At 48.4% G+C, this 22,857-nt stretch overlaps 1 protein-coding gene across 3 annotated transcripts in view; it reads right to left on the bottom strand.

Annotated features, from left to right (window-relative positions):
- Positions 1 to 22,857, bottom strand: part of VDR (vitamin D receptor) — a 621,180-nt gene that overhangs the window by 67,277 nt on the left and 531,046 nt on the right. For all 3 annotated transcript variants that reach the window (XM_069653184.1, XM_069653183.1, XM_069653185.1), the window contains one exon: positions 2,197 to 2,313. In XM_069653184.1, coding sequence (XP_069509285.1) covers positions 2,197 to 2,313 — 117 coding nt within the window. The remainder of the gene's footprint in view (positions 1 to 2,196; positions 2,314 to 22,857) is intronic.

The raw sequence follows: 22,857 nt of genomic DNA, 5'->3' as shown, positions 1-22,857 counted from the left end.
ATGCTATCTGTAATTTCCTCTTACCAAATACTCTCCTTCCAGACCCCCCCAATCCTCCGGCTCCAAATCTCTGCTTGTCAAGAGTTTCTCTAAGCAGAGAACTGGCGGCAGTTCCCTCTCCTCAGCTGGCTCCCTTCTCTGAAACAGCCTCCCCCTTTCTCTGTCTTGAGCGGGATCTCCTGAAGTTCTGCAAACACCTCAAGACTCCCCTCTTTTCCTCCTCCTTCCCTCTAACCCTCCCATGCTAAACCCCAAAATAGCTGTGATTGGTGGCCTGGGCCTTTGTGTTCTTACGGGTTCTGGCCTTCTGTCCAAGCGCCCACAGCATCTGCTCCCCCCCTGCACTTACCTTCGGCACCACTCGGCCTCACAGGCCAGCACTTATTAGATGGACCGGTGTACCCTGCTCCATCCAATGGCCATGGCCTGGCACTTACCTGGTGCCTTCGCAACTGACTCCTGCACTTACCTGTTGCCGTGCAACTACCTCCCTGGCATTTCACCTATGTGGATCCTCTAGCACTACCCCTTTCACCTTCTCTCCCTCTGCACTTGCACGATCCAAATGTTCACAAGGTCAAGTAGGACTGCCTTCTTCCCTGTATTTTTGCATACTCCATTGTCTTGCTGGTTTCCCTTGTTCCCTTCCCTTTGCCGTCTGGGCACTTTGAAACACCATTTTATTGATGTATAAACGCCTTACCAATAAACTAAAATAAAATAAATAAAACTCAAAACTGTTGCCTCTCTAGTACCTCAATGTCATGTTGAGTCTGTCTAGCCCACTCCCCTCTGAAGGGGAGTCTCTGCATCTCCACAACTGAGGTCACCAAATCTTCCAGCGACACCTACCCAGCATTGCTTGCCATCCCTAGAGTGTTCGACCCCTGAACCGTTGCCGAACAGCCCTCCATTGTTGGATCCACAGCAATAGCTCCCTACCCTGACACAGTCAAGCGCAGAGAGCACGCAAATTCACTGTTCAATGATGAAAAGCAAGGCTCGATGCTGTGGAGCCCCAAAGACAAGAATATAATGTAATTGAAGAGATCCTGTCCACCTTATAGGACCTTTATTATTTTTAAGCTCCCCTTCTTCGTCTTTGTAAAGATAAATCCTTGACAATTACATTGCTCCTGAAATCTTAACCGAGAACCACTGCTTTTCAAACCAGACAGCCCCTTTAATCTGCATTCTTTGTGTTTCTATCACAACAAAATGATTTTAGTGTTTTAAATTAGTTGTGTGCATTTATTAGTTTATTGAAAGATCTTATTTTTATAGAACCTTAGTTAGCCATTCTTTTATTCTGGTACCACTGCACTATTGTTGTTTGTGTTGTAAATGTATCAGCTCACACCCTTCCTGAAGATATGGCCGGCCCTTGGTCCATGTTACTAAAAGAGGTGAAGGAAGTATACCTGCGGGGCTGCGCCTGGTTCTCCTTTATGGTTGGGATCATTGCAGGTTTAGTAGTAGTTAGACGGAAGTGAGCGGATTAGCTACTGCTCATTCCAGCACTCCGGTAGAGCAGTAGTCATTTCGCCACAGGCACATATACACCTTCACAGCCTCACACACACAAATAAAACATTTATTTTTTCATGTTTGTTCCTTCCTGATCGACGTCGCCTCCTCCTCAGCTGCTCTGCAAGCTCTAGCGCTCTATGCAGCCAGGAACCAGGTTCCTGCTGACAGGAACAGTGGAGTGCGAGTACCTCCATCTCCCTGCCCAATAAGACCTACATATGTGGGGAGGCACATGAGCACCCCTTACACACATGTATGCCTGCAGTTCCCTGGCCTGCATCCCCAATGGGCCATTCAAGGTTGAGGTAGCAAAACATGAGCTAGGGAACTGAAAAAGTAAACTAAAACCACATTTACATGCTTTTGATGACGCTCCATCATTTAATATAGATGAGCTGCCCCTGTTACTAAGAATTTACATAGATCTGGTGCAGGCAAGTTTTGCATAATAGTTGCATATTTGTTCTTGCAGAGTTTCAGCTACTGTAAACCAGCAATCAAGAGGGGAATTGCTGACATTTGCTACTGTGAACAAAGTTATTTTTGGGGGTTCTTGTTTTACTAACATTTTTCAAGTGAGCACACATTGGGTTATGAACTCAAATTGAACATATTTCAGCCTGTAACAGTAGCCTGTGTGAAGTGGGCTAGGATGTTGGTACTTACCAGAAGAAACAATGCAGATTGCCATTAAAAGTACATGTTCTTCCTCATGAAGAGCCAATTTTTTCAGGCCAATCTGGAATTTAACTAATGGCTCCAGCAACTCTAGATTATGTCCAGCTAATAGAAAAGACAACAATAATTTTAGAGAGTATCAATTGTTGGTTAGGTAAAGTATTCACGTAGAGTAATGCAATGATTCCAAGATCCACGTAATATGACACTCTTAGCTTTTTCATACCAGGCTACTAAAAGGATAATGGATCTGGGCTGTTAAATAATTTATGCTATTAAACTCATTGCACATTTCTTCAATTTCAGAAGGATGAAAGGCTAAATTGTCTCTATGTGGATGAAAACATGCATTATGTGTGTTTCTGCATCAATCAACCCGTCCCCTTTTATATTGTACCAGATATAAATATTGTTTATTGGTTGAGATACGCTTTAGGTTAACAAAACATTTAAAAAATATTCAACATACACATATCAGAACAGCATTGTCAATAAGACAATTCATCAACAATACGTGAAAACCATAAATATTTCAAACACAAATAAATACATCAAGAAAGTAAAAAAGAAAATGATCAGCTCAACAAAAGTAAAGGAGATTTGAGCATATGTTCCCTGTGGTGCCATGCTCTTTATAAGAATAGACTCCTAGCAAACCTAGCAGTTTCCTCTTCATAACTTCTACAGTGTGGGTGGGTAAACTGCTTCAAGAGTTCTTATTTCATAATCACTTAACACAGGCAAAATGGTTACAAAAATAACAAATGAATAGGTGTTTCCATATGCTGTAGCTCACATAAGCAAGGCATGTCACTTTTATCCACACCTTTTCCCATGACGTGTGGCAAAATGTCTAGATGTAATTTTAAAGTATGAACTGGATAGAGCACTAGAATATGCAGATCACTGCGCTGATCACAGATAAATATAGTAGTTTCTGCTGGCAGTGATGGGTTCTTAAGAGACAACGCCCTTCCATCTCAGAGAAGTTCAAGTGGGTTTGGGTAAGAACCAGAAACATATAGGTGATGGGTCAGTGATATTAGCTGTATGGTGTTCAAGACATAAATGAGAAATATTGTAACTTGTTATCAGGGTGATTTAATTACACACTTAAGCCGACACGTGTTTCGACCCAATATAGATCTTTTTCAAGGCGGGCGTTATGTGCAAGAAAAATGTGTGTTGGTGATGAGCTCTGGCGTGAGGTTCTTGTTGAATCACAACCTGAAATGCCAGCAGGGCCTCTGCATATAGATGAGTGGTCACAGCGAGATGTGAAAGAGGAGGAGGCATGCTATTGAAATATTTATCTTGTCCAACATTATATTTGACTATAAGGAACAAGTTACTTACCTTTAACTGCTATTCTCCAGCATGGGTCTGGCATGGATTCACATGCTCATGAATATTCCCCGTCGTCAGGCCGGGAATCCTCGGTAAAGAAAAAAACAGTATCAGTTTCGTTTCTGATCTGTCTTTCTTAGTAGTAACCAATCACTGATCTCTGGGTCATACTGCCCCCAGCCAATGACTGCCCTCTACCTAAGCCCCTCCCCTGGCAGCCATCCTCAGATTTGGTAGCACGTAAAGTGGCAGTATGACTAAGTGAAGAGCCGCAGAGGGGAAGGAGGGAGGGTTCGCATGTGAATCCATGCCAGACCCATGCTGGAGAACAACAGTTACAGGTAAGTAACTTGTTCCTTCTCCAGCATGGGGTCTGGCATGGATTCACATGCTCATGAATATAAGAATACATAGCAGTATACACATGCACACCCACGGGAGGTGGCAACAGGCTCAACATTAAGCAATACAACAACTCAACATTAAGCATCTCTTACTTCCTCACCAGGCTCACCTTAAGCGAACAGGTTGCGCAGCACTGCTTGGCTGACCCTGGACTCCTCCCTGGAGTCCCGATCGACGCAGTAGAATCTTGTGAAGGCGTGCGTTGACCTCCACGTAGCAGCCCTGCAGATGTCCAGCAGGGGCACACCAGACAGGAACGCCGTGGTAGCAGCGATCGCTCTGGTCGAATGGGCTCTCGGACGGCCGGGCAGCGGTCGGTTTGCCAACCGGTGACAGTGCATGATGCAGCCGGAGAGCCATCTGGAAATGGAAGCCTTAGAGAGCCTTCCCTTGATTCACAGGTCCAAAGTTCACAAACAGCTGTGATGTCTTCCAAAAACTCTTCATGCGGTCCACGCAGAACTTCAGCGCTCTAGCCACATCCAGCAAGTGCAAAGTCCTCTTGGCCGGAGACGAGGGCGACGGGAAGAAAACTGGCAACACCAAGGGCTCGTTGAGGTGGAAGTCCGACGGCACCTTGGGCATAAAGGAGGGGTGCGTCCTCAGCACCACCCTTGTGTCGTGAAAAGTCAACAATGGAGGCTTGCAAGATAGGGCCTGGATCTCTCCCACTCGTCGTGCGGAGGTGATGGCCACGAGAAATGCTGATTTCCATGACAGGAACTTCAACGGCGCCGAATGCATAGGCTCGAATGGGGCCCCCATGAGCCTGGTCAGCACCACGTTGAGCTCCCACGCCGGGGCAGGGGCCTTCACCGGCGGGAACGATCGGAATAGTCCCTTCATAAATTCCTTCACCAGGTGATGAGACCACAAGGATGCCCGTCCTGTAGTTCTCGTGCATGGGGAGATGGCAGCCAGGTGTATCTTGATGGAGGCGTGAGCCAGTCCAGCTTTGGCCAGCGACAGTAGGTACGGCAATACTTGAGGGGCCGTAACCCGCAGAGGGTTAATCTTCTGTGCACGGTTCCAGACAGAGAACCTCTTCCACTTATGTCCATAGCATTTGAGAGTTGAGGACGCCCTGGCTTTTGCAAGAACCTCTCTGCAGTCAGCCGGGATATCGTATCCTTCAAACTCTAGTGCTGCAGGAGCCAAGCCTGCAAGTTCAGCGACTCCGGGTCGCGATGAAGAATGGTGCCTCCTTCTCTGGAGAGAAGATCCGCGTCCCTCGCCAGCTTGATAGGTGGGGACGCTGACAAGTCCAGAAGGTCAAGGAACCAGATCTGTCTCGGCCACGCCGGTGTGACGAGGATCATCCTGCACCTGGACCTCTTGAGCTGGTTGATGAGACGGAGCAGCAACGGCAACGGAGGGAACGCGTACAGGAACAGGCCGTCCCAAGGGAACGAGAAAGCATCACCCATGCTCCTCGGTTGTGCGAACCTGCTGGCGAACCTCTGGCACTTGGAGTTCGTCGCCGTCGCGAACAGGTCGATCTGGGGTTTGCCCCACCGTTGAAAGAGCCGATCCACCTGGTCCTGGCGTAGTTTCCACTCATGGCACGAGCGCAGCTCCCTGCCGAGTGAGTCGGCAATGGTGTTTTTTATTCCTGCCAGGTGGAAGGGAACCAGAAACATCCCCTGGGCGACGGCTCAGTGCCACAGCTCCTGGGCCTCCTTAGATAGGGCTGGGGATTTGGTGCCTCCCTGCTTCCGGATGTAGAACATCGTGGTGGTGTTGTCGGTGAAGATCTTCACCACTTTGTCCTTGAGGGACGGAAGGAACGATTTGAGCGCCCAGAACTCGGCTCGTAGCTCCAGGATGTTGATGTGGAGAGACCTCTTCCCGGGAGCCAGAGGCCTCTTGCGTGGAGATCACCGGTGTGGGCCCCCCCATCTCTCCGTCGTTACCGTCTCGTGATATGCCGGGGCCTGAAAGTCCATGCCTGCCGCGAGGTGCACACAGACACCCCACCATAGAATCGCCCGACGGAACTCCTCGTCGAGCGGGATCCTGTCTTCGAAGCTGCCTGCCGCTTGAATCCAGAGGGCGTCAAGGAACTCTTGTAGCGGACGCATCCGAAGTCTGCAAAGGGGCACAAGGTAGATGCATGAGGCCATCATCCCGAGGAGGGACTTGATGGACCTCACTCTGGCCACATCCGTGGCTAACAGGCGCTGCACCTTGCCCAAAATGGCCTTCGTCCTTTCTTCCGACGGAGATGCCAATCGATTCACTGTATCGAGCTTCGCTCCCAGAAACAGTGCCACCTGCGACGGGACCAGATGGGATTTGGGGTAGTTGATGGCGAATCCCAGCTCCGTGAGCAGGCGGATGGTCCTCGCTGTGTGTTCGACGGCGAGTTCTCTTGACCTTGCACGGGTTAGCCAGTCGTCCAGGTAGGGGTAGACGTGGATCCCTTGCAGGTGCAGGTGCGCTGCCACAGGTGCGAGGCACTTTGTGAACACCCTGGGTGGCGACTTTAATCCGAACAGTAGGGCTCTGAATTGGTAGCGACGCCCCTGGATTACGAATCTGAGGAACTTTGTGTCCTTTTAGAATGGGGATGTGGAAGTAAGCATCCTCCAGGTTCAGTGACAATAGGAAGAGTCGCCCTTCTCCAGCTGTCCCAGCAGGTGCTGGAGGGTGACCATCCTGAATTTCTGTGCCTTGATGTACTTGTTCAAACGACGCAGGTCCAGGATGGGGCGCCAACCGCCTGTCTTCTTTCTGACGAGGAAGTATCTTGAGTATGCCCCGGAGCCTCTTGGGGACGAGCTCGATGGCAGCTTTCTTGAGCATCGCCCTTACCTCCGACAGCAGTTGAGGGACGCGATTCTCCTTCCTGGCCACGGGAGGAATGCGAGGACACTTCTTTTGAAATTCTAGCGAGTGTCCGCGTGCCAGGGTGTCCAGCACCCAACCGCCGGTGGAGATGGACTCCCACACGCTGACGAACTTCGGCCTGACGCTACGGCCGGTTCAGTCCTGCTTGGAAGAGGCCTTGCCGCCTTGGCCTCCTTGCCGATGGTGGCGAGACCCTCCTTGCTTGCCGCGGTCTCTGTAGGCCTCCTGGGACAAGGAGCGGGCCGCCTGGCGGTAAGTTGTAGAGCCGCCGCTGGATCCCTTGGAGGCTCCCTGTCTGCCTCCAGAGATTCGAAAGGGCCGCCGTTGCTGAAGGAATCCTATGGCTCGGGATGTTTCTGTGTCTGTCTTGATGGCCTGGAGAGACTCATCCACCGTCTTTCCAAACAGGTTGTTGCCGTCGAACGGCATGTCCAACACTCTGGTCTGGGCATCCTGGCGAAAGTCTGTCACCTTGAGCCATCCTCGTCGTCGAGGCAAACCCTGTTGCCCAGTTGGCGAAATCCGGTATCGGCAATGTCCGTTGCCACCGTTATGGCGTGATCCGACACCACCTCACCTTTCTGCAGAATCTGTAGGGCCTCCGCTCTCTTGTCGTCCGGTAGGAAGTCTAGCAGTCTAGCAAAGCTCCCTGTCTTAACGGGCCACAATCGCTAAGGCATTGGCCGCCTTAATCGTTGTCGCCGCCGAGATGACTCGTCGTCCCAGGGAGTCCAAATTCTTGCCCTCGCTGTCTGGCGGGGAATTGGAAGTTGAAGCCGCCGCACCCGCTGCTTTCTTCTTGGCCGCTGCCGAGACGACAGAGTCCGGCGTGGGCTGGGCCCTGAGGCACAAGGGGGCGGCATCGGGGACCCGGTACTTCTTCTCGTACCTGTCCCTCTTGGCGGGTGTCGTGGAAGGGTTCTTGAGGAAAGCCAGCCCCTTGTCCCAGATGTCGTCGAGCAACGGCACAGCGAGGACCGTCTTTCTCTTGGCCTCTCGTCGTTGGTAAAGAAAACCTTCCTTTTTCCTTGCCTCAGGGCAGAGCTGGAAGAGCTTGGATGCCCTGGCTATCATGGCGTGAAAAGAGCCAATTTCGTCTGGCGGAGAGGCCCGAGGGGGGGCGGTGATGACGGGATGTCCGTTGTATCATCGCCGCCGCCGTCGTCGTCCGTCCTTGCCGCTGTATCCATCGCCGTATCCTCCCGAGCGTCCGGCGAGGCGGATGAGGGGTCCACAGGCCTCGCGGGCACAAAGGGCGGAGCGGGGTGGACTCTCCTCCGCTTGTTCGGAGGGCTTCCCGACGGGCCTGGTTCTGGATCCTCCGTCGGGGTCCGTGGTAACCTCGTCCTTATCTCAGTACATAAGGATTGGATCACCAACAAAATGGCCGCCGAGCTATCCTGGGGCTCGGGTAATGGCTGCGACAGACGGGATGGCTGCTCCACTGGGCCCTCGTCGTCGCCATCGTCGCTATCTTCGATCACATCAGCGGGAACCTTCCCCTGGGATCGAACCTTCTCGAACCTCTCGTTAAGGCCTATGAACCTCTCGTTGAGGCCTTTCACGGTTTCCACTGGATCCTCCCCGGAGGCTGAATCTGAGTCCGTAATGGCCACCGAACACCCCCCCTCCTCTTTTTCCGCCGGGGTCTTCACGGGGGTCTTAACGATGGTCTGGAAAGAGGATTCCCTCTGCGGTGGCAGGGAAACTCTGGGCCCCGAGGCCGCCTCCACTGGCGTAGCCTCTGCCAGCTTCGCCAGGGCCGCTGCGACAACCTCGATAGAGGCCTTTGCCAGTAGGATCAAGGCCCTCACCAGCTTAGGTGAGTCCTGGGCCTTTGCTTTGGGGGGGAGGGTCATCGCCTCGCTCCCCCACGGCTCCCTTCGAGATCGACCGGGGCCTCTCCAGAAGCTTACCCGGGTTCTCGGACTTCCTCTTCCCCGAACAAGAGCGCTGGCTCGTGGTTGATCGTGCCGGGGAAGTCGCGCCCTGCTTGGCAGCCGAGGAGCCCGACCTTTCGGCGCTCCCGGTGCCCGCGGACTCACGGTGCTTGGCCTTCTGTTGGGCCCCCGTCGCCGGGGCGCCCTCACAGGACTTAGAAGACCGCTCAGATGTTTTCTTTGCCTTCTCACCTGCTGTGCCCTTCTCCAGCCAGGCGGCAAGGCGGGAACGACGATCTTGCTTGGTCCGTTCCGACAGGTTCTTGCAGAACGCACAGTCCTTCTCCACGTGCGTCTTGTCCTCATGAAGGCAGTAGAGGCATCTCGAATGCTCGTCCTCCTTGAAAACATTTTGCAATCCGCATCCTGGGCAGCTCCTTAACAGCTTGGATCCAGGCGTTGAGCTTCCCTTGTCCTGGGCCATGTCCGTTGAGGTAGGCCACAGATCTTCTGGAATCCTCCAAGAAGCGTAACTCGACGAAAACTTCACCCTTGAGGGGCGTAGAAGAATTCCAAAACGGGTCCCCGTTATCGGAAGTAGAAACGGTGGAGCTTGAGGCTCGATTAAACTGAAAAAATTAGAAAAATCTCCTGAAAAAGTGCGAAAACGCAGTAAAAGCTCAAGAGCTAAAGCACGAGGATTCCCAACACTTGAACGTGTGGTAAAAATCTGAGGATGGCTGCCAGGGGAGGGGCTTAGGTAGAGGGCAGTCATTGGCTGGGGGCAGATTGACCCAGAGATCAATGATTGGTTACTACTAAGAAAGACAGATCAAAAACGAAACTGATACTGATTTTTTCTTTACCGAGGATTCCCGGCCTGACGACGGGGAATATTCATGAGCATGTGAATCCATGCCAGACCCCATGCTGGAGAAAATATTCGAGTCCTGAATGTAACCGTTTTTTAATTAGAAGCCCTCTATAAAATTCCCAATAGAATTTTTCAGGTATGACCTGACTATTAGCTTTCTTATTTTCTGGGTGAAACCACAAATCCAGCTATCCGAGTTGCATTAATATTAGTTTAACATGGGACAACCACTCAAATGCCTCTGTCCCATCCTTAGCCATACAATCCTGTAACAATTTATATTTGTCCTCCTGCGGTCTTGTTCAAATTCTTATCGACTGAGTAATGGGCATGAATGTCAAGAGGGCATCTATACTGCATCTTCCCCAACTTCCTATATAGGGGGGCTTTTGGGTAGAAGAGGAAAACAGCAGTTGTTGTAAAATCTTATTTTCAGCTCTCATCAGAAACAAAGAACTATTTGCAGAAAAACGTAATCCCACATAATCATACATGCCGACTACATCAAGAGGTGCTGTGCTCTAAATTCTGGGGATTTAGAACTTTCCCCACCCATTAGTAGTTTTGGATGAGTGTACTGCCAAATCTGATTTAATACAAAAATAGTTTAAAAAAAAAAATGAAGGAGGCCATTGCCTCTTCCACTTTCTATAGTGCACAGTTATTATCAATGTATTCATTCTTAACACCAAAGGCTCAATTAGCCAAGAAATACCATTCTGGCTGGGAGATGGCACTATACAAGATAGCAAAAGGATTAAGTTAATCTTGGCTTTTGACACTAGCCATCACCGAGTGTCCCCTCTAAGGTCCAAACCATGTGAGATAAAATGCCAGAATCCTTTCGTATCACATTTACCACTATAAAGTTGTAATCACTCCCATTTTGTGGATGCAAAATCTCTCTTTTCCTTGACAAACGTTGCTTATAATACCTCTTTACATCCATTATATCTCTCCCATGGTCATTCTTACTCTGGTTTGGTAACTAAAACAGTACTCTCTGAGCTGCTTTACCTTCTCTGTAAAACCATGCAACTTATCTTTTTTAATTGCTGAACACATATAGACCAATTTCAAAAACAAACAAACTGTTGAATTGCTTTCCCCGAGTTCATATTTTTAAATCTGGGGCAATGCCTTTTTTAGCTACCCATCTCAGGCCCAGAGCTTCTACAAAATGCGTACAACCATGCCAGACATTTATAATTCATGGAAAGGGGACTATAACCTATTTGTTGGAGGGGGTGGAGGGTGTTGGGCTGGCACCTAAAAAAAATTAAAAAAAAAAAAACAATGGCGTATGGTCACTCTCAAAGTCAGTGTTTTTACCCTTCATTGCTAAGATTCACATGCCAGGATGTCTTTGGGGGTAACGAAGCCAAACAGAAGAGCATGAGAGCATAGTGTCTATTCATTTTTAGGAGTAGAAAGAGGCACTCTATTGCAGGAATGAAAGCTTGTTTTAGGGATTAATCTGTGCACACTCACATGTGATTGCATTTACTGTTGAGATAATCATTGGTTTCAAACAATTCTGATGGCAGCTCCACAATACATTTCATGGCGAATAGTAAACCTGCCACGTGCGCAAAGGTAGAGGTAACTTGCCATAATGCAGAGGGATCAACCTCTCTCTCAAGCCCTGGTCAGACAGAACACTGTTCTCTACAGCAAAACCTGCAAGAGCCCCAGACAGGTATGATGAATGGCTCTGTGGTGGAGAGTAGTCTCTGGCAAGCAAAGTAGGAAGAAAATGATGTCACACCTGTACAAGTCAAAATGCATTCTATTCCATAGTTTTGAAGGGACAACAACATGAAATCATGATGTTGAAAACTGGATGTGAATTAAAAAAGGAAGAAATGAATTGTGCACCATAAAGGACCAATAAAGCAAACAGTGCGAAGTAAACCCACCCCTCCCCCACATCAATCAAGGATGTGAGCAGAGAATGAAAAGAGTAGTTAAAGGAAGTAGGTCTCAACTATGAATTAATGCACAGCTACACACATGCACACTTTGCATTAAACTCTTAAGTGTACACTTCTGATGAGCACCATAAGAAATAAAGACATTAATTTCCATTTAAGAGATCTGAAATACAGAACTGGGATGCATCTTGAACGAAGGCCAATGGTTGTCAATGGCGAGGAGTTTAAAGAAGTAGCACATCGCTTCAAATATTACAACAAACCTGTATTGATGTAAAATATTGCACCCAATATGGATACTGCACATTTAAAAGGGAAATCAACATCTAAGAATTCTAAAAATAATACAAATGAATCACCTAAACACACAAAAAGCCCCATTAAAGAAAAAAACAAGAAAAAGGAGTGGCTATAAAAGTTGAGCAGGTAAGCAGCATTTGAGAGGTGGTGTGTAAAGATGAATCTATTGTAAATCATTTATATCGGAACATGATGATTAGGAGAAATCCTACATGTAGATTCTTTACTGTATGTTTGTGTCATATGTGACTGGTGGTACCACGTTTGTGGTATGGATTTTTACTTTTATTCTATACTATAATGCAATGGACCATTAGACTGTTTTCAAAAGCTACTGGTTTATAGCCAGAACGTATTGTCATATAGATTGTTGTTTAATTACAAGATACTGTTTTTATATTTCTTTTGTTTTTATTTATAGAAAATGAAGTGTTGTACCACGATGCACTGTACAATGGGCATATTCACGACATGAGCAGCCCCAATTCTGGCACTTTACATAATCATGGCAAGGTAGTTCGCACATTAAAGTGGGTGGGCATTGGGAAGGAGATAAGACAGTAGTTGAGGAAAGACCAAGCCATATGTGTTCTGTACTAAGATTAGAATTGTTCTTTAAATGAATTGTGCCATATCCATATCCTTCCATATAATTACTTGGGAGTGAGAAAGGTTGGGATGGAAAAGGGGAGAAAGCACAAATACATGGTGTGGTCCAGGGAGAGAAGAGATGTTTGGCAGAATTATGGATGAAGTTGAGGTAGTGCTGAAGTTGTGCCCAGATCAACTCAATCAGATTTAGGTCAGAGGATTCCAGAAGGGTGCTGAGGGAATTTTCCCCTATCCTACCATAAAGGTAGCTGCAGAGGAGTGCGTGCGGTCATTGTCCTGCACAATTGGTGATTTGCAGGTGTCCTCCGGGTACTTCTGCCTCGCAAATGGCAACATCCTGTTCACAATTATGATCTCTTTATAGAAAGTTGCGTCCATTACACATTTACATTAAGTTAGGTGTCCTGGACCCTTCTTGGAGATGCCGCCCAAGATATGTACTTGATCAGATGCTTCAGACAGGCTTGCTTGAAAAGTGTAATTTCCTCCCGAATGCCATGCAGTCTAATCTTTTCAGGGCAAATGTAGTCTCTTCAGTGAACAGGACCTCCTCAAAGTCCTCCATCATCTCAATCAAGACCTTTAGATGGACCAATGCTTTTACTTGGTGAATCCAAGATCATTGCAAGGCATGGCTCTAATAAATGAAATGAATGTTGTATTAGGTAGGCTTGAGTGAGACAAATGGGGGTGAGGAAGAGCTTGGGCGAAAAGTAGGGAAAGTACAGTACAGCAGCTAACCTTGTATAATCCTTCTCTTCCAGGCTAGAGCAAGGTTGAGGACACCTATGGGGACATTGATCCTTTATCTACCATGCCTTTCTATTATCACCTTGCCGTAGCATCTCCTCTATGATCTTACACAGATGCCTAACGGGAAGGATTGAAAAGGGGAACTGTATTGTACAGTACTATAACCAGGGCAAAACATTTGAACTTGCCACTAGCCATTAGCTAGTGATATTTGACTCTTAGCAAATAAGACAATATGTGCTCTGTGTATGTATAGTATTGAGGTGTTAAGTAAGTTTTCTATGGCTGGCTAATGGCTTGCCACTTGAATTGTTGCCCCTTGCCCCCTGCTATAATAGATTATCAAACACTTTGATCAAGCAAATGTGTGAGACTTTGTATCATTGTTGGCCATGCATATACAGTAATGCAGAGTCCTATAAGGGGTACAAGCTACTTCTTGAATTATAAATGTGCTTCTACATTTAGTTCAAGAACACTAAGAGTGCAGAAAAGAAAGTTAAACAAAGCAAGAAAAATGAGATCAAGTGAGCATGAATTTCAAAACCAATACCAGCAGGAGGTTGACTAGTATAGCTGAATTGGAGAGAGTCCAGGAAACAAGAAAGACACTCAATAAGACGCAACATAGTCTGTGCACTTTGAAGCTGCCAAGAGGCGGGGCGCTGTGGCGTAAGACGGTTTGCTTACATCACAGCCCAGATTTCTAAGCAGCAAACTCTGGAAATGTCATAAGAACTGGAGCCCCTGACACTCTGATTTCTAATTATAGCACAATTAAGTGGCACAACACTTGATAATGGATGATCCTCGTCCATGGGTGTGTGTTGCCAGACTGAGGGAAATCCTGAAAGAGTAGAATCACTGCTGGAGATTTGCAGAAGCATAAATCTCCTTGAGTTTGTCGCTGATCATCAGGCTGATGCAGTTCCGCACCACAGGGAGAATGCATTATTATTATTATTATGGTATTTATTGAGTGCGGACCTAGCTTCAAGAAGCAACAGTGAGCTTTACAAAGGTATACAACAACACAGATGCATAACAGAGCGCTTTACAGAGGTATAAAACAGTACAGATGCATAACAGAGTGCTTTTCAGATGCAACAACGGAACAGAAATACAGCGGGGGATACAGAGGAAGAGGCTGATCCAAAAATGGATCTTCCCTACACCATAATTCTCCTTTACTAAGGCACCAACGTTGAGGACCATCTTAAGCCCATCCCCTACATAACACCAACCTCAGATAACCACCAAAATTGGCTTAAGGCCTTACAAACGGTTGGGTTCCACAAATGTAGAGCATGCTCTATCTCCCTCTGCAGAATGCCAAGCAAGTAGATTTTAATGATAACCAGTGCCACAAGATTGATCAACTAATCAACTATAGTTATGTCATCTGTGTTTGCGCAAGTTAATGTACATCGCAAGTACAATCCGAGAACGGAGGACATGGATCCGTGAACATCTGAGCATGCGGAGTTCAAAGGACACAAGATATCCTCTGGCAACATACTGGCAAAAGAAACACCAATTTGAAAACAAAAAAGCTATTTGATTAATGGGCCTGGAAACAGTTAGATGTGATTCAAGAGGAGGGGATTGCGAGCTACAACTTTGACAAAAAGAAGCCAGACTGGTCTGCAAATACAGAAGAGTGGCTACCGGGCTCAAAACAAAACACAAACTTAATGTGTTTTTATAACTGATCTCCACCATCGTTGATCTTACACTTCCAATGTACTTGTGAGCACTTGCTCCATGCGCAACATGAAAGCAGACCATTGCACGATCAGTGCTCATCCCAGACCACTCATACACCTCTGACGATCATATTTTGTCCATACCTTGTCGCCCACCCAAGTAACTATGCCAAATCATACAGCTCACACCAGGTATCAATCGTGCAGTGTACATTACACAAGGAGCCACTGGCCCTTACACGTACACTAGCCCGCAGACTCCTGCATCTTAGGTGGGCCCCACCAGTCCTCACCGCGCCACCCCTACAGCGGTCCAGTACACTCACTAACATAGTATATGCCACCAGTTCATGTGCCAAAACCATCCGAAGCCTTCCCAATTGCATACCGGGTGAAGCTTCTTTGCCTCCAGCCATGCACATGTATGGCAACACCAGACACCCACACCCTTCACACTTAATATCAAAATGATCTACCTACAATTGCCAATACTCGCCATCACTGCCAACCATGGTGCCTTATTTGCACAGGTGTGCACCAAATCTAGCACAAACTGGCTCTTGAAAGACTAACCGGATACCAGCATGACCGCAATAAGTACAGCCAGGTGCATGCCTGGACACATTAGCAACCTGATACTCGTATTAAAAGGCTTTTGCTACAAGGTTATCTTATAAGAGCTCCCATCACTTTATTCTTACATTTTCTGCAGTGATTTGTAAGAATTTGGCACTGTCAAACACATGCGCGGATTTACCCAGCTAATTAAACCAAGGTGTTTTGATTAACAACCCTATTAGCGACACGTCACTACAGTATACATCCATGCTTACAAAGCACGTCCAATATGGCGGCCGGCCTCGAAGGATAGCCGAGACCGCTCTACTGCTTGCATAAGCCCACAACGGCCTAACAAGTGAGAGCCCCTTCTCCTCCCCGCTCCCGTGCACATGGCGCAAGCAGCCTGTGCTTTCATTTCTGCCTTCAAAAGTACGGCCCAGCCCAACCCGACTTTACTACATTGACACCAGGCCTGGGGAACCAATGCCGTGTACCTTCACGTTTGTGCTCTCCAGGCGCTTTCCTGCGTCAGGAGCAGACTTGTTAACTAACTCATACCCCACAGGGTACTCCTCACCACAACCCCCATGCTCTCGCACCCCATCCCCTCCCACACGGGTCACCGCGACTCCACCAGAACCATGGCCAAATCCCCCCCTTCTCACAAACTTCAGCCCTTGGTTGCGCTGACCATTAAATATCCCACGTCCACCCACCTACTGGCAGACACCAGCCACATAACACTGAGCAATGATACAACTCCCCCCATATACAGAGTCTCTAAGCCCACCCAGGGGCCAATTCACCAGACCAATCTGGACCACTCCAGACTCACCAGCTCACCCCACCCCCTCAAACTTCCTACTAGCAGACAGGCTAATCCTCACCTACCACTGTCACCACACAGTCCCAGGCATACATGCATGCCAGACTCACAACCTGTGTCACAGGCCTTTATGCCCCGACATCCTAACCCTGACAGGGCTCACTTACCAAGACTGTGTTCTGAACACTGCTCCAGGACAAGCTCACCAGCAACACCACTCATCACACAGCCCCAGACCTCCGGCATACACCAGCAGCACTCACAACCAGTGCCCCAATATCTAAGAAGGCTTAACAGCACACCATTAGAGCCTTTACAGGGCCCACACGGGCACAATATGCTGTGACCACCACACTACTGAAGTATAACGATACCGAGTCATCAGGCTCCCCTTTTATATTTTGCATCCATTTCCAAAACATGGTTGCATTCCACTAAGATTCAATCAACTCTGATCTTATCACCTACACCGCCACACAGTAAGACCTCCCTAACCCTCCTTGAGACGTTATAACCACTGATGGCACAAAAGGGCCGTACCGTATTCCACAGCTAACTAACACTAACGCTCTTCTTTTCTCCCCTTTCAATTGGTGCATGTCCTCATTGCATACTAATGTATGAATTACTCCAATGTGGCTACAGTGCATGATAATGTACAACATTTAATACTACTTTAACATCAAAATGATTAATGCACTGTATTACTGTGATGGTCCATATGTACACATGTTCAACTCATCCAATATGACGCACCACACTTCTGGCATCTCCAACACTTACTTTGGGCATCACTACTCAGGTGTATCAACAATGTAGCTCTATGTTGGAATTTTGCATGAATATGCTCACAGCCTTGAAAAAGACCCTGAGATTTGAAACACGTGTTGGCTAAATTCTGTTATTAAACCCACCCCGTGACCAACCTCTTCCGACTACCTTGATTTCTTGTGAACGGATACAGCATCACAAATCAGTACCACTGACCCAGCGCCTATGGGACTAGGGTCCTAACCAGCTTCTGTTCGACCCAATTTCGAGATGGAAGGGCACGGTCTCCTTAGAACTCCCTCACTGGCAGCAGGGTCCAATGCATAATCCATTGGATCAGCGCAGTGACCTACATATTCTAGTGCCATGCCTTCACCTCATGGTAGGAGAATGAGGGGCACAGAGGAGCGGTACAGCTGTACAGGGTGGCGGGAGGAGAAGGGTGGTTGGCGTCTAGCGAGTCCAGTGGTCCGGGAGCGACGTGATGGCCTAGGTGTTGAGGTAGGACCCGAGTTATTTCCTGAATGTTAGGAGCGTGGGGGCAAGTCTGATGCAGAGGTTCCATAGTCTTGGGGCGTAGGCAGCATAGGCTCGTTTTCTGGTCCTTTTCTTTATGCAACAGCGGATTTCAGGTTTGCACGTGTCCTGGCTTCTGGTGATGCATTGTCCACTGGATATGCAGAGTTTCTCTGCAAGGTAGCTGGGTGACTGGAGGGCGACTGCCTTATAGGAGATGCAACAAGACTTGAAGGTGATTTGTGCGTGCAGTGGGAGACTGTAAATGTCGAGGAGGGGCAGAGTGATGTGGTTGTATCTGCGTAAACCCTTGATGAGGCATGCAACCCGGTGTAGGACACTTCCCAGGGGAGGACGACAGGAGGCCTTCAAGGATGGCATTGGCCTATCCAGGTGGGATAGTGGCAGTGCTTGAACAGTGGATCTAAAGCGGTCTGGAGGGAGGAAGGGCTTGCCTTTCTGAAGGAGGGAGAGTGGATACCAAGCTTTCTGAGTTTTATTAGCTATGTGGGTCTTGAAGGAGAGGTATTTGTCGATGTAGAACCCGAGGGACTTGGTGCAGGAGGTGAGCACTTAGGGTTCATGGTTGATAGCCAGGTCTGTATGCCTGTGTGTTTGGTGTTGGTGAGGGGTAGGAATTGGGAATTAGGTCTTTGAGGGATTGAGCTTCAAGTATGCACTGGACACCCAAGACTGGATCAGCGAAAGGCAGGTTTTCAGCCTGCCGGAGTCCTTGATGGAGTCGATCTTGAGGTATAGCTTTATGTCATTGGCGTATTGGTGGATGTGGATCTTGTGTGTGGCTAGGGGGACTCCTATCGGTTCCAAGCTTAGATTGAAGATCACTGGGGACAGGATGGAACCCTGCGGGACTCCACACGTCATGGGTAGTGTAAAGCAACGGAGGGCACTCCTGCTCTCTATATGGCGGAGGAGAGGCACAGAGCAACGCAGCCCAGATTCTCTATGCGATAGCTATGGTCGAGCAATCCAGGCTTAAGCTCTCAGGAGGTGATGCAGGCAGGTTCCTAAGTACAGTGTAGTCCCCAAGCACCCACAAAGGAATGTCCACACACTATGATAGTGAAAACAGTCTTAATATAAATAAGGTTCACGTTATATACACAATAACACACTTTGTACTCTGGCAATACTATAATGGCAAATATATACAGGTCTACAATCAATGATAGACCACAGAAAGAATGCAAGTTAAATCAAGCAATGGCAGAATACTGACTCCCGTTACCTAGAGACCGTCCTGTGCGAGGATCCCCCCCACCTGGGCAACCTTTAAAGAAAGCGTATTGACAAGCCCAGTACAATTATGCTCGATATAGTCTCAAGTCCTTCTAAAAAGTTCCACGACCCCTAAGTACCTGGTTCTGTGGAGTTCTTCGGTGAGCCGTCAACGGGCCCTTCTTGAGTGCACTCCCTTTCAGGCAGGAGCCACGGGTCGTCGAGAGTAGCTAATAAAAAGGGTGAACACTGTCGTTGCGGCAGCAGCTTCGGTTCTTGTGGTGCTTGTTGACGATCGATCGAAATCATCCTGCAAGCTGAGGTGTGCGGTACAGTTTGACAAGTGTTTGTTGCCGCAAGGAGACAATTAAGAACTTTGGCCTAGCAAGGGCGTCGAGTTGTCAGCGTCTCTGCGGTCTTCAAGTGGCGGGAAACCCACCAGCGGATTGTCCTCAGTCGTCGGCGGCCTTGACTTTCTCCGGCAGGACGAAAGCGGTCGACGAGGATGAGCAAGGGAGTCCTTGTTTCAATGTTATTGGGTAAAGGAGCACTGCGGCTCCGGTCGGCTGTCTTCGACGGTGGTGGACTTCAATGTGCGGGCGCTTCTCTTCGCGATTCTGCGGCGGTCCTCATCTCCGGTTGGCAGCCTTTCAAGGGTCGGACGTCCAGGGAGCTTTGGGAAAGATCAACTGGTGCACAATGGTCACTTGTAGCTTGGGAAGAGGTCTCCTAGCCAGGTCCTCCTTTGGATCAGTTCTTGAAGGCACAGCAGCTTTCAGATTAGCGAAGGACAGCAGCAGCATTTCTTCTTCCAGTGTGCTTCAAGGTTAAGCATCAGTTTCGACTTCAGCTTCTGAACGTTTCCATCAGTGAGATGCCCCCAGATATACTGTTGATAGCCCATTCACTCTGCTGGGTCACACTCAGGCAACCAATCATTCAGAAGGGCATTCAGGCAGTCAGGCAGCCAATCAGGCTCATAGTGCATTCAGACAAGCACTCTGCCATTCAGCACTCCACACTGCATTCATACCAGTTTCGGGCAGGGATGTCTCAATCATTGTGTCAACCACCATATACTAGACACCCACAACATGAAACGCGTATTTGTCACACACTCCATTCACACAGGTCACACCCCACAGGCGTACCCACAACATACAGTCATTGGGAAGGTTCCAGCCAGATCCGGCCTGGACTTCACCACACTACCATATATGGAACTTCCATCCAACAACAGCCAGGGGGAAGGGACAGAATCAGGGCTTCGTGGGACTTCGCGAATACAAGGTAACAGGCAATAGAAAGCAAGAGGCCACCCTGTTTCCGGCTCTAGAAGAATGCAGGATTGCATGATTCCAATGTCAGGGCCTGGGTATCCCAAAATGGAGGATACTCGGATCACCTGTCGAATTCAGCATGGAGCTGCCACCAGCCCATACCCTGCTCTATGGGCCACTCACAGGTGCCCAAAAACATACACTAGGAGTACAGGGTCATACTCCCACACATGGGTGCCATAAGGGTATCCCAAGGGTCTGTTCATCAAACCAAAAAGAGGAAGAGCTGCACCGCCAGGAGTCCCACATGAACTCCTGCACAGAAAACAAGACAAAACACACATGATAAAGCAATAAAGAACAAGGATATGGAGGCCCTGTCCCTCCAATGCATTTCCAGCATCACAGGTAGCATTGGTTATCGAGGAGTCCGGTATCCAGTTATTTTAATCAAAAACATTTTTTCTAAATACTATGTCAAAAACATTTTGGCAAATGTTTTTTTTTCGAATGTAATATTTTTTAGTTTATATTTTTTGTTGTTGTTTTGTAAGTCAAAAGAACAAGTTACTCTCTTACCTGGTAACGTTCTTTCGATGGGATGGTCCGACGACGTATTCCATATCTATGACAGTAATCACCACAGCTATGCTGCTTCGAAAAATCTTTCGGTGTCTGCGTCCTGCGTCAATGACGTCGATACGCTGTCCTCGAGGGCCTCCGTCGAGCCGACGTCACCGGATGTTATAAGTAGGACACACAACGCCCGTAGCCTCACTTGTAGTTTTTTTTCCCCAGAACGCATGGCACCAAACCACTGCCAGTACGACCACAGAAAGCCTTGCGGAAACGTAAGCTGCGAATCGCATAAGAAAATCTGTAGCGGGGCAGGTAGGGAGGGAGCGATATGGAATACGTCGTCGGACCATCCCATCGAAAGAACGTTACAGGTAAGAGAGTAACTTGTTCTTCGAGGGGATTGGGTCCTCCGACGTATTCCATATCTATGACAGACTCCCAAAGCGGTGCCAACGTATGGAGGAGGGAAAAGAATTTAGAATATAGAAATTTAGAATCAAATTGCAGAAAAAAGGACCGCCTTGCCAAAGGCCAGATCCTGTCCATGGATAGAATCGAGGGAGTAGTGACGTACAAAAGTATGGACCAAAGCCCAAGTGGCTGCATCACAGATGTTACGAATAGGAACACCCCTCTGCAGGGCAGTAGATGCAGCCATACCCCTAGTAGAATGGGACCGTAAGCCTACAGGAGGTAACATTCAGAAATTGCCAAGATAATCCATCTAGACAAAGTCTGCTTAGTCACAGCTTGTCCCAAACGCCTTCCAGCGTAACCAATAAAGAGATGATCGTCCACTCTGACCCAGGACATGCAAGAAATGTAGAAACGTAAAGCTCTCCTAGGATCCAACCTATGGAGCCTCTCTGCTTCCTTACCAGGATGTGGAGGATGATAAAATGCCGGAAGAATAACCTTCTGGCTCAAATGAAATTCCGACACCACCTTCGGAAGAAAGGAAGGACGAACTACAAGGACAACCCTGTCCTTATGAAACACAGTGAAGGGTGGCTTAACTGAAAGTGCCTGCAACTCACTCACTGCGAGCGGAAGTGACCGCAACTAAAAACACAGTTTTAAGGGTTAACAGCCTCAAAGGACAAGAATGTAAAGGCTCAAACGGAGCACCCATAAGGAATTTCAGAACAAGGTTCAAATCCCAACCAGGCACCTGGAAAGGTGCCGGCGGAAACACATTAGTGAGTCCTTTGAGAAACTGAGAAATTAAAGGAATTTTAAAATAAGAACACTCCTCGGACGAGCGCTTAAATATGGACAGTGCCGCCAGGTAAACTTTAACAGTATCCACTTGCAGGCCCTTGTGGGCCAACGAAAGCAAAAAAGACAGAACTACAGGAATGTCACATGAAAAAGGATCCACATTCTTAGCCCTGCAACAGTCGCAGAACTTTCTCCAACAGCAACAGTACAGGGACTTTGTTGCCGGACGTCTGGCCGAAAGCAACACTTCCATCACGTCTTCAGGGAGGTCCCAATCCTTATACCTCAACCTTTCAGAAGCCAAGCGTGAAGGTTGAGGGATCTGACCTCTGGATGGAGAACCTGACCCCCCCTCCCGTGAGAGCAGGTCGTCTTGGTAGGGAAGACGACGTGGAGGGCAGATGGACAAGTCGAGAAGGTTCGGGTACCACGTCCTCCGAGCCCAAGCTGGAGCAATGAGGATCATCCGGGAACCGAACCTCCATAACCTCTGCAGCACTTGCGGGATGGTGGGGACTGGAGGAAACGAGTACAGCAGTTGGAAGGACCACTCCACCACGAATGTGTCTCCTAAGGCTCCTTTTGGAGGAAATTCCCATGAGCAGAACCTTTCGCATTTCCGGTTGACACTGGAGGCGAAAAGATCCACCTGAGGGGTCCCCCAAAGGGCGAAGATCTCCAGGAGAATCTCCTGAGCCAGCTCCCACTCGTGAGAGATCGTGCTCTGCCTGCTCAGTGCGTCCGCCGTCTCGTTTTCTTCTCCGGCCAGATGAACTGCCGAGATCGAAACTTCCTGCTGGATGGCCCAGAACCAGAGCTGCATCGCCTCCCTGCACAGAGGAAGTGACCCTGCCCCACCCTTTCTGTTGAGGTAGTGCATGGCCACTGTGTTGTCTGTCAGAATCAGGACATTCCTTCCTCGCACAGTTGGCAGAAAAGCCTTCAGGGCAAGCCTGACGGCCCGCAGCTCCAACAGATTGATATGGTGTCTGGAC

Source organism: Ambystoma mexicanum, chromosome 3q (assembly GCF_040938575.1).
Source record: "Ambystoma mexicanum isolate Mex_15411 chromosome 3q, UKY_AmexF1_1, whole genome shotgun sequence".
Lineage (NCBI taxonomy): Eukaryota > Metazoa > Chordata > Amphibia > Caudata > Ambystomatidae > Ambystoma > Ambystoma mexicanum.
This window is presented reverse-complemented; position numbering and strand designations above follow the sequence as displayed.